This window comes from Stegostoma tigrinum, chromosome 1 (genome assembly GCF_030684315.1).
Source record: "Stegostoma tigrinum isolate sSteTig4 chromosome 1, sSteTig4.hap1, whole genome shotgun sequence".
In the NCBI taxonomy this organism is placed as follows: domain Eukaryota; kingdom Metazoa; phylum Chordata; class Chondrichthyes; order Orectolobiformes; family Stegostomatidae; genus Stegostoma; species Stegostoma tigrinum.
The window spans coordinates 64306871-64319978 of NC_081354.1; the positions used below are offsets into that span (position 1 = coordinate 64306871).

Below are 13108 nucleotides of genomic sequence, written 5' to 3' on the forward strand. Positions count from 1 at the left end.
ATCATCCAGTACCCTTGAGAAAGCCTCAATTGAACCCGGCTCCACAACAGTTCCAGGTAGTGCATTCCAAACCCTAATTACTTGCTTCAGAGATAGTAGGAACTGCCGATGCTGGACAATCCGAGATAACAAGGTGTGGAGCTGGATGAACACAGCAGGCCAAGCAGCATTATAAGAGCAGGAAAGCTGACGTTTCGGGCCTAGACCCTTTTTTTCTGAAGAAGGGTCAAGGCCCGAAACGTCAGCTTTCCTGTTCCAATGATGCTGCTTGGCCTGCTGTGTTCATCCAGCTCTACACCTTGTTATCTCAGATTCTCCAGCATTTGCAATTCCTACTATCAATGACTAATAGATGGTCAGTTGAATAAGGTAGTATTACAGGAGGATGGGATAAAGTGAGAGAATGGAATAAATCACCTTGTTATATGGAGGGCTTGTATGGACCCAATAGGCTGAATGGCCATGTTTTTTGCATTATGATTCTACGTTATACCTGGGTGATTTTCCCCTGTAATAGGTGGATGCCACAGTTGATTTTAGACTTAGCTAGGGGTGTGGTTATTTCAGCAGCACAAGTCTTCAACACTACAGCCAGGATGTTGGCAGAGCCCATAAAGTGAGTGGAATAAAATTAGAATCTCATCAAAATGATGTAATTCAGTATCAGTACTGTAAAGAATTATGAAAGCACTGCAGAAATGTGAAAATGGAATAAAACCAACATATCATTTGATACTGACTTAGTCACTGGAAATGCCAGACAAATCCAGCTACTATCTGGTGGGGAGGGTGTGGTTTTGCGTCAAAATTGCACGAAGTTGTTCCACAGATAGTGAAGCAACAACTGACAATCATGCACAAACCTTTCAGACAATGTCCTGGACATCATAATTCCTGGAACAAAAACTGAAGCTGCTGGGAAAAACCCAGCAGGTCTGGCACCATCTCTGAAGAAAAATCAGAGATAATGTTTCGGGTCTGGTAACCCTCCTTCAGAACAACTTCAGTCTTTGTTCCTGATTTACAGCATCTAAAGTTTTTTTGCGGTTTTATCATAATATCTGGGATGCCCTGTCCCACCAGCAAGACTGACCCACTAGCGGTGGTGGTGGCACAGTGGGATGCGGTCAGAAGGAAGTTGGCCTTGGAGTCTTGAACGTTGGCTTTAGACCAGATGAAGTCTCATGGTACCAGATATAATGTAGGCAAGGAAATCGCCTACTGATTACCACCTACTGCTGCCCCTCAGCTGATGAATTGGTACTGTTCTATGTTGAGCAGCGTTTGGAGGAGGCGCTGAAATTAGGAAGGGCACCAAATGTATTCTGGGGAGGGGCACGTCACCAAAAACAGTATCCAGAATGTGACAACAGCAGGTGGTGGATAAACCTATTTGACCTTGTCCTCATTAATTTACTTGTCACATGTGCATCTATCCAGAACAGTTTATGCAGAAATGATCACTACACAGTTCTTGTGATGCACTGCACAACAATGTTTAAATGCTTGGCCTAGCATAGCTGTTATTCTATGTAATATCAAGCTTTGAACTGTGGTTGATAATGAAAAATGCAGGAGGGTATGCTCTGAGCAGCACCAGACATCCCCATAAATTGGGTGTTATCTTGTTGCAACTACGACTAATTATGTGCCAACCAGCAGCATCCAATGGACAAGTGATCTCACACCACCAGCCATGATGAAACCTGTTTGGTCCTGCTACATTAAGCCCTGAACATGTTTGGAGGGTTAAACAAATGGACGCTCAAGAAATACCCCCATCCTCAATGATAGGGAGCTAAACACACAAGTCCAAAGGGAAGGGATTTGCCAATATCTTCGGTCAAAAGTGCTGAGCTGTTGATCCATCTGAACCTTGTCCTGAGTTCCTGCCTTTCGTAGCATCACAGGTGCCAATCTTCAGCAAATCAATCTGACAACTTCTCAGCAATAGTACTGAAAACTTGTGCTCCAGAATTAATTGCATCTCTAGCCAAACTGTTCTAGTACAGTGGCAACATCACTAGCACCTCCCCAGCAATAGAGAAAATTGGCCAGGCATGATCTGCATACAAAAAGCAGGATAGATCCAACATGGCCAATTACAACCCCCTCAGCTTCCTCTCAATCGTCAGAAAGTGATGGAATGATGTCACCAACAATGATATTGAGGATTACCTACCTGTTTATGTATTACAGTCTTAGTTCAAACGTGGACAGAAAGGCTGAACACCAGCCGTGAGACAAGAGTGATCGTTCTTTGTATCAGGGTTAGATATTTGACATGCCACAACATCAGGGAGCTCTACTGAAACTGAAGTAAAGGGAAATTACAGATAATTCTCCACTGGTTAGATTCATGCTTAGTACACAGGTCGTGGTTATTGGATATCAACCACTTTAGTCCCAGTTCATTTCCAAAGGACCTCCCCAAGGTAATTTTCTATGCTGAGCCATATTCGATTATTTCATCAATAATCTTCCCTCCATTTCAAGTGCAGAAGTGGGGATACCTATTGACAGTTGCACAACATTCAGCACCATCGATAACTTCTCAGACACAGAAGCAGTCCTTAAGTAGCAAGACCCAGATCACGTTCAGGCTTGGGCAGATAAGTGGTGAGCAATGTTCATCTCCATCGAGAGAATCTAACCATCTTCTCCTTATATTCATGACCATGCTGACATCCTGCGCTATCAACATTCTGTTGATTGCCGTTAACCAAAAACTGAAATAGCCCAGCAATATAAATATCAAGGCTACAGAAGCAGGTCAGAGGCTGGTCGTGCTGTTGTGAGTAACTTACCATCTGACTCCCTAAAGCTTGTCACCATCTATGAGGCACAAGTCAGGATTGTGAAGGAATACCCGCCACTTGCCTGGACGAATGCAACATTCAAAAATTTTAATGTCACCCAGAACAAAACATCCTACTTCATTGTCACCCTAACCATCAGCATCTTAAACATGCTCTGCTTCCAGCACTGGTGTACAGTGCCAGCAATATACAAGATACACAGCACCAATTCACCAAGGCTATTTGTCAGTATCTTCTATCTGCAATCCCTACCACCTGAAAGGACAAGGGCAGATATCTATCTATCTATCTATCTATCAATTTTATGCTGCAGGTGCATGGAAATACCATCGCCTCTAAGACAAGACTATCCTGATTTTAAACTATATTACCATTCCTTTGCTATCACTGAATAGTCAAAATTGTGGAACTCCTTTCAGAGAAGCACTGTGAATGCCTCTGCAACAGATGGATTGCAGTTGTTTGAGAAATAAGCTGACCCTCACTACCTCAAGGTCAAATAGAGAAGGGTAACAATGTGAGATCCTTGCCAGTGATGCTGGCACCCCATTAAAGCATAAAATAAATCACCTAGAAGGACAAAATGGTCATGATGTGCGTAATGGATACCTTCTCATCAACCTGCTTGGCCACGTTATGACTTGCGTCTGGAGCAGGAGGCACTTATCCCAGGCCTCCTGTGCGACCAAACCCACTAGTGATATGCGTTGTATGAATTACATGATAAGTGAAAAGTTTGTAGTTTTCAGACTTGATGTGCTCAAGGAATGCAACGCAGAATTCACCAAAAACAGATGATGGTCCACTTAGATAGTTGTTTAACATAAGGCAAGAGATTATAATGCTACTGTTGTCCGACGGACACCCGTACCAGTGTTGAAATGAGTACCATTTTGTTTAAGTGGTGCAATCACTTACTGACCAATTGGGCAGAATGTTTCAAGACCCCTGAGCGCCTGAAAAGTAGCAGTGATTCCTGTCTGGATGGCTCTCTGACAGATGTGTGTTACTGTGTTATTCTAGCAGTGAAACGGAATGCAGAGGAATTGCCCTTTCCAGCATCTTGCTTGCACAATGCTGGCCTTCAATTATTTGCCACAGTAGCTACTCCTAATAAACACCAGGGACTCAAATGAAGAGAGAAAACTAAAGTCGTAAAAGTAGTAGACATAACAAAATAATTTCAACATGATAAGAAATCAACTGTTGGGTTAACACTGGCCATGGGTTGCTTTGTTGTCTGTGCTCATGAGGATGTAGCAGACATAATTCCTATGATTTCCTGTCTAGTGGAATACCCACCTGTACCTGCTGAGAAGTGTGACCAGCAAGGATAGTTCTGGCTAGCAATGGATAATTAATCACCTAAAATCAAGCAGACCATTAACTTAAATAGGCAAACAATCTTACCAACATGTAACTAGAACTCTGAATTCACCTGCACTTCAAAATTAATGTGAGACCAGTTTACTTCCTGCAGCCTGAGAGGAGCAAATGTGCTGGATCATTATATCATAAGACAGTCTTCTCAAGTACTTTCACTGAGAATGGCATCTTAGCCAGATTATTGGGAAAAGCTCATTTGTAACTATGTGAAAATATGATTTAGTTTTGAAGATTAGGAGAAAAGATTTTGAGCTGAATTTTTATGTTTACAAAGTCTTGATCATCTCCTTCTGCAAATGAAGTGGACCGATGATATTCCTTGATGGGATAAGCTCTGCAATGCCTGATTTAAAGTGCAGTGAACACTCAACAACAGTCTGCCAGTTGTAACAGTGGGGAGAGCATGTGGGCAATGGGGGAGTTGGTATTGCCCTCTCACTGAGTCACTAGTGGCAATCAGTTACTCTTTCCCATAGTTTTGCTTCTGTATATCCACCCTCACTTACTACCAGATTCCCTCCTTAATGGGCAAGGCTAATTAAAGATCCTGCAAGTATTTGAATATCCAGGTCCATCATTGAACACCACCTGGACAACTGGTAGAGGCCACTGCTGGTGCTGCCAGTGCGCCAGCTTGGGGGGGTGTGTTGGTTAGGGACCCTTCACAATTTCACTCTCATTCAGTCCTTGGCGGAAAGTCCCTGGGCTGCCTTCCCACCCAGCCATGGACTTGCTCCAGTGGGTAATTAATGACCATTCTGCTTCATCCTGCTGCTACTGGTGAGTTAGTGCTCAGCATGTGGGAAAATGAAGCAAGTATTCCATAGTGTTTCTTGTGAGCTCCCTAGATGGGGACCTCCATTGTCAGTGATTGATGCACTGGCTACGGACATGTTTGAGGGGGGATTTGGTTCTTCGTGTCGTTGGACTTCCCTAAGTAGGATGACATGGAGATCTGGCCAGATCTTCACTTGCTGTGAGCATTTTGTAAATTGTGCGAAATTGCTGACAGTAGATTCAAACCATAGGAATCTGGGAAAAGAAAATACAAAAGACTAGATAGCTTGGAAAGGTGTCTTACAAACACATTTATTGTCAGTCAATGTTAGGAGATGAAATTTAGTGAGGATTGGCAAAAGAAGAGTGCACGATCTAATTATCAACAGCAGTGATTCATCTGTATCATCTGGGCAGGGTAGTGGATCACATATATCACTGATCCCACTTCCACCTATGAAAGAACACCTCCAAACTAACGAACAGAATGGCAACTAGAAATAGTTTGTTTTTCACTACTAAATGTAATAAATTTTTTTGTGCGTGTTTTTAAATGAATGATTGATTTACGTCAGAAACAGAAGTATTGATACTTTTGTATTAGAAATGTGGATACATTTATTTGAAACATGCCATGACTTGTTACCAAATCATTACAATCTTTTGAGAAACTGCTACTTGGCTTACATCTATATTCATCAAACAAAATTAATTGGAGCGTAAACCTTGCTTGTTACCCGAGGTTGTTATATGTTCTCATGAAGATTTGTGATGTGTAACTGGGAGCCAGACTGGTTATGTGATATTGTGAGAGATAGGGAAGAAGGTTTTGCCTTGTTCTCTCATGTGACCATGGCTGTGGCTTTGCCTGTTAGTGTTGTGCATTTTGGACCAGCCCCTGGACGGCAAGTTGACTGCAAACCCCATTTGAGAATCATGGCTCGAGGGGACAAGACTGTCGGAGTTTTGGATTCGCTGCATTTTGTGGGGAAGAGGGAGACCAGGAAGGAAGGAATCCTCAAAATGATGGTGAAGTTGACACGGATGTGTATCAAGGGTGTGATTTGGTGAAGAGTGTTTTGTGGAGATGTTGGAAAAGATGCAGAGGAGATTTACCACGATGTTGCCTGGAATGGAGGGAAGGTCTTACAAGGAAAGGTTGAGAGAGCTAGGGCTTTTCTCTTTAGAGTGACGAAGGATGAGAGGTGACTTGATACAAGTGTACAAAATGATCAGAGGTATAGATAGAATAGACAGCCAGAAACTTTATCCTAAGGTGCAGGTGGCTATTATGAGGAGACATAGTTTTAAAGTGAGTGGAGGTAGATACAGGGGAGACGTCAGAGGTAGGTTCTTTACTAGAGTGGTAGAGGCATGGAATGCATTGCTAGAGAGGGTAGTGGAGTCGGCCTCATTAGGGGCATTTAAGCAGCTATTAGATAGGCATATGGATGAGAGCGTAAGGTAGGGGTGGAGGTTAGGTAGACCTTTAGGATTAGGGTAAAAACTTGGCACAACATCGTTGGCTGAAGGGCTTGTACTAGGCTGTATTGTTCTATGTTCTACAGAGTATTTAACTGCCATTTAAAAATAAGTAAAATCACAGGAAGTTAAAGATTACTATTTTAATTGTGTCTTCCAAAGATAAAATTCAATGTAATATGAAAAATCTGAGTGTGTCATTTAACCAGCTTTATGGGTTTTCATTGGCATGCCACAATATTTGGCATTCAAATGCTTGTGGTGAGCACTTACGCTGATAATTTGGGGATCTGTTTCCTCCTGACATAAAGACTGTTATTGATGGCCTATGTTTACTGGCTTTATTGAACTGAACTTGACTGAACTTTATGTTCTCTAAATTTCTATATACTTTGTAGTTAAACACTTGTCTTAGATGAATTTTCAGTATTTGCTTGTTAGTGGAAAGAAGTAACTAGAATGGCGACACCCATAATTACTTATGGTGGTTATCCTGGCAACTCGAGGCTTGAGCAAAGCACTATATTATTCAAGAAGATTCTGAAGTCACCTTTAGTTAAGTGCTCATCTCATGATTTTTATGTTCAAAATCTTTGCAGAGTAAAAAGATAAAACGTAATCAGCAATAATATTACAAAAGTCCTCTCCTATTACACTGATGTATTAACACTGCTGGTTGTTGACAAAATTGCAGAAACCATCTTGATCAACATACCAGCTTTAAACAGGAAGACAAATATCCAATGCTTCAGCACAGACAGCAGCAGTAACTGCACCAGTCATTAAAGCAGACTGCACCATTTCCAAGCACGTCGTGAGGTGTAGCTTAAACTAGAAGGATTTTCCCCATCTCCCCCCCTCAGTTTCCATTAATATGGGTCCTGCCTGCCTTAGTCGGGGGACAGAGCCAGTCCCAGGGTCCCAGAAGGCCCTGCTGTAATGTTATGTGCTCAATGATATGTTCGTAGTCTGTTTGCTTTTTACCTCTTGCAGCTTAGAAGAGACTAGGTCTCAAACTTGCTTCACATTCTTAGGGAAGATGTGGCTGTAGGACTGAATTGCATTTTGAATTAAGGGCACTGAGATTTTTGTTTTGAGAGGTGACCTTTCCAGTGGGATTGCAGTTCTTGATTCCTTCCTCTTTTGCACTGTCCTTGCTAACAAGTTGTTCGAATTTGTGGTTGACGGTGACTTGAATTCTTAAACTGGGTTTTGGCATTTCTCTTCTGGAATGGCTCACGCTGCAGCTCACATTAAAAAAGCCCGGGACCTTGATCATGAAGAGAAGGAGAAGGAAAAAGAGAAAGAGAGGAAGAGGCAATCCAGGAGAAGCAGTGAACGGTTAAGCCGTAAACGCAAGGTATGCCACCTTACCAAAAAAAAAGTATCAATGTCTAAAGGCACCTGCTATACGTGACTCTACTCACCAATGATTATAGATTCGCTGCATTGTGCTACCTTGCCAGCCCTGTCAGAATATCACTAAATTTATAAACCTGTGCTAAATCAAGGATCTATCAATAGACTTTCTATTGTAGGATATCCAACTGGATTTAATTAACTGGATTAAAAGCTCCCCTTTTATTGTTGAACGTGATGCCGACTGCAGCACTGATTTGTTTTTGTGTGCTTATGCTGCGTGTTTATTTGTGCATCTAAGAATGTGTATGTGTGAATTCTCCATCACCAGCATGCACAGAGATACGACCTAGCAGTGCCTTTTTGCAGCAAACAGAACCTGCAATAAACTGTCCACCGGCTGGTGCTGTGCTGAGAGACTGCCTGTATGCATTGCAGTGTACACAATGTGTTAACACGTTTTAAAAAAACAGTTTTATTTTAAACCTTTTGTATGGTGATGTCTAAACGAACTACATTTTCTGAGAACCAGATTTGTTTTTGTTGATTTCTGTCACCAGCCGGAGCTGTATTGAACCATCCAGAAGTGATTGGGGTGGTGCAGTTTCCTAGGGCAGTGCGAAGGTTTTTCTGCAGTAGGGTTCAGCCACTGTTTTTAGGAATACCTATTATTAGGCTTTGCTGCGGTTGGAAACCATGAATAGTTTATTTTTCTGATATCCAATGACAGCAGGATTTGGGATTGCTTTAATTTAGTTGCTGTGAAAAATGTCATGAGTTTTGGGCAATATTGAGCAATATTATAAACATGGGCAATAACAAACTGCCTGGAGTTGTTTGGATTTTCTGCAGTACCTGTTTCAATTAAAGCAAATGCTAATTGCAAGTAATTTTTAAATTAAGGTAAATACATTTTGATGTAGAGCTGATTAAGAAGATTCCTGCCATTTTTCACATCATATTGGGTAATGACAATTTTTTTTAAACGAATGGCATAGATTTGAATTTATTTTTATAATGAATTCAAGTCGAGGCTTGGTGAAACATGACGTTCCCGGTGCTCAGAATAATGTTTCATTTAATTTGTAAAATGTTGTCTGATTCAGTCCAATCCACAGGTTATAAATTTGTTTCTGTACATTAGATCATACAAAAGGCTGAAAGTCTGTTTGATGCAGCCATTGATACCTTCCAGTACTTGGGTTCATTGCCAAAAAGTGCCACTGTATGTAAAGCACTTGGTGCCTGCAAGTAAGGGAATTATTTGTGAAGGAGATGTTATCTAAAACTGAGAGTAATTCTGTATTAAAGAATTCTTCAGGATCCTCTATGATGAGGGTGAGTTCTGCATTCTGTTACAAGCAAAGATCAAGGGACCTGACATCAGAAAGTGCTTCCTTTGGGGGGATTTGAGGGTGCCTTTATTTGAAGCCCTCAAATCAGTAAAAATATTCAGCTTTATAGGCACATGTATTTTAGAAAAAAAATGTGAGACATTCGCAATTTTGACTGTTATTTCATTTCATTTCAGAAAATTGCAATAGATGATATTTTGGTTCCCAACTCCAAGTCTTTGGCATTCTTCCATTCAAGTCTTCGGTTCAGTCAGAATAGTACTTAGAGAAAAGTTACAATATCATTTAAGACCCATGCTAGTAGGTAGAAGCTACTCCAGTTTTGATTTTTTCAAAAAACAAAAAGGAACTTGGTGCAGTATCTGCTTAGACTATCCCTTTAAATTTTAGCTCACGGTTTTGGGTGGCTATTCTGCCCATCATATTAATGGAGCAGGTCCGGGGGAAGTCCCAGGGTTCCCAGAAAATGTTGCTTTTTTAAGAAATCCATTGGTCTTGGCAGAACTTAGAGTTCCATTCAGACTGATCTAAAAAATCTTCAACATTTAAGAAGGAAATGCATAATTGTTTTCCAAATTTAAAAAAAAAACACTATTTACTTCATTGGATGCTGAAGATTTACCTGATCATCCAACTCCTGACAATATGTTACAGTTTCAGAGACATTTCATTTGTGGTGAAAGTTAAAGCAATAAACCAAATCTTGCATGTACCTGGAAGAAAAGTATTGAAATTGCAGTCATTTCAAATTAATTGTATCCTATAAAAATACTTTGCATTACCTAGAATAGTTCCAAGATCAATGCACTTTTATTAGTCATTACTCTTTAGAAACTCAGTCATAGAAGATCTTCAAGGCCAGGAACAACTCCAATGCAGAAAGCTCTCTGATGAAGAGTCTAGGCCCGAAACGTCAGCTTTTGTGCTCCTGAAATGCTGCTTGGCCTGCTGTGTTCATCCAGCTTCACACTTTGTTATCTTGGATTCTCCAGCTTCTGCAGTTCCCATTATCACAGAAAGTTTCATTAATTGTTCTGCGGTAACACATTATTACGGTAGCTCCCTTGTATGCTTGGTTGGTCAATCTATCCAAGAGATAAACAAATTAAAGTTGGTCCATGATGATACATTGTCCATTTAAAAGAGGGCTATCTACCCTCACTGTATTTGATGCTTGTTGTTGGTGAACTTGGGTTCCTTGTAAACGTTCAATTCAAATAAATACATCTCCTGAACAGTGGTGATATTTCTGGGTCCTGCGATCTGTAATGGTTGGTGTGTATCTGAAACAATAGAGCTGTAATGATAGGCATCTGCCCAAGCCCAACATGGTTTAGTGCATTCCCTTTCCTGTTGGACTTGCAGATCTAGATGGTTTTAACTTGTAGTTTCCTAAAAGAGAAGCATCTTGTCTCCCATAATTTTGTGTCCTGAAATATTTTATACTATGGTTACAGTGGACTGAATTTTATGGCCGCTGCTGATATATTTGAAGGCAGGAGACTAATAAAATAAAGCAGGTGGCCTTCAAAACCAGCCCCAACCTGCATCTCACATTATGGTGAGTTAGAAAGGTATGTTGAAGTCTGTAATCTCTTTGTATAGTCTGTAATTGACAGCAAGCTTTCCAGTTATGCATTGATTGGAACTACTTTCCAATTATAGTTTATAGTTATTGTAATCAACCTGTTTGGATACGTTATTACACATCTTCGGGCAAGAGAGATGTCAACCTGGAGCATCTGGCCCAGAGATAAGGGTACTACCTCTTCACCAAAACTAACAAAATTTGCCTCAGTGCATGTTTTGTACCTCCAGTGAGGGTTAGGCTTCTCATTCCAAAGGGATGTGGTAGGGAGCCTTTCAAATTCCATGACCTCTACCGCCCAGAAACACAAAGGCAGCCGATGCATAAGAACACCACTCCAAGTCCCACATCTTGATTTATAACTATATCACATTCCTTTGCTGTTGCTAGGTCAAAATCTGGTTCTCATATCTTAACAGCACTGTGGATGTCCCTGCTTCCCAAGCACTGCAGCAGTTCAAGAAAGCAGCTTTACTGTCATAATGGAATCGTCTGCTAGATTTAGCCATACAAATGGAGATTTCTTTCTATTAGATAACTCAAGCGTTCCATTGATAAAAGGTTTATTTCTAACAGCTGGGATCCAAATACATTGACTGCATTAGTTAGCTGCCTCAGGTAATTTGTGGAGGCAGTACTGGTGGTTTTGCAAAGTAACTTATGGAAGGTCAATACTTTGAGGTAACATCCAGCAAAAGAAATTATTTTTTGGATGCTAAATTATGAGGAGAAAAAGTAGAAGCGGATTGTGGAACTACGAATCTTGTCCTTTGTGTTAATTGTAAAACTGCATTTAACACTTAAAAGACTGCCAGGAATCTTTTGAAATTTACTTTCATCTAAAATTGAGAGTGTCTTCCTCCCCCACCAATGTTTTTATTGACCATTTGTGAATTATTGCCAATAGATTGGATGTATACTGATGAGTATCTTTGTGATGGCCTCAACATTTGCAGAAAATGTGCTTTGCATGAACTTGGAAAAATATCTGAAAACAATTTGTCATAACTCATGGTTGATCTTCTGAATAATGAAACGGGCATATAAGAAACATTGTTGAAGTCTTGTTCACTGTATTAACATGAAGAATAGGGTTCTTAGATCTTCTTGCATAGACTCAGAGAGTGAATTACATCTAAGTCTATGTATAAACAGAAGTGCTGTAGTCCAAGAAATTGATTTCCTTAAGTATATAAAATTACAGAATGATTATTTTGATGAACCGATATTTTTTCTTAAATTGACAGAACACAACAAATTGTTAAGCAATGTTCCTTCGACATTTTATGCCTGCAAAAATATATCCTTGAGCAATAGTGGGTCACCTAGAAAATAAGGAAATTTTCTCATCTCTATATTTGAAATGACTCTCTTTTTTTCCCCCACATGAAATTCACAGTGGTTACCAGCTGAAGCACGCCCTGACCCCCCCACCTTAACTTTTGAGGTGCAGACCCATATGAAGGGATGAGAAGCTAGTGCACTCTCATTATTGAACATTGGGTGAAAGTTTATTGAGGTGTTCTTGCCTACTGGTTGAAAAGAAATGGTGAGAGACCCAGATTGCCTCTTTTTTGCCAAACCTCAGGCAAATTAGATACTGCAAAGCCACGGTGACCCTTCGCCTGGAGTCAAGACCAAATCAGTAGGATGGAGCAGCAGTGCCACAGGTGATATGGTGGCTGTTGCAGAAACAATATTTTCTAGGACCTAAGGATTGCACTGTGACCCAGGCCAGGGATAAGTCATGTGGTGGGAGATGGTTCACAAGGTGAAAGTTGGTGATTGGGGCAGGTGTTAGTGGGAGAGAGGAGGCCAGTTAAATGCATAGTAATAGCAGAAGGGCAGCTCTCAGTCAGCCATCTCTTCCCAATATCCAGTCGCTTAATCTGGCACTGTTGGAGAAACCAACTCACCCATCCTTTGGATGACAAACTGGTCCCCGTTTGAGTTGCTGTGTGTGCCACGTATTAATCTAGTTGCAGGTGATCTGAGACTATCAGCACCAGTAAGTTCTGGCTACCAAGTGTTGATTAATTGGTGACTGAAGTGTCCAGTTAGCGGTGGGGAGGCAAACCATCAGCTTCAAAAGAAGGCCTTGCCACCCAGAACTTAATGCTGGCAGAGGCAGGAAAGGAACAAGGTTTAATTCATCAGCACTCACCTCATTAAATACCCTTCCTGTCTCTAAGCTCACATCAGTTGGGGCAAAATCTGCCTAAAGTCTGGTTAGGCATATATGGGTTAAGTTGCATCAGAAACACACAGTGCTAATCAGTCTCTTCTCAATTGTAATCCGTTGTGCATCACAAATACCATCTTCTCTATTGTACAAAAGCAGT

At 40.9% G+C, this 13108-nt stretch overlaps 1 protein-coding gene across 7 annotated transcripts in view; it reads left to right on the forward strand.

The window, feature by feature from the left end:
- ank2b (ankyrin 2b, neuronal) overlaps positions 1–13108 on the forward strand; it is a 794414-nt gene that overhangs the window by 407560 nt on the left and 373746 nt on the right. For 2 of the 7 annotated variants that reach the window (XM_059645894.1, XM_059645904.1), the window contains exon 1: positions 7381–7824. The exons of the other annotated variants lie outside the window; for them this stretch is intronic. In XM_059645894.1, coding sequence (XP_059501877.1) covers positions 7696–7824 — 129 coding nt within the window. In that variant the 5' untranslated portion in view covers positions 7381–7695. Of the gene's footprint in view, positions 1–7380; positions 7825–13108 lie in introns of those variants that run through there. 7 annotated transcript variants of the gene reach the window in all.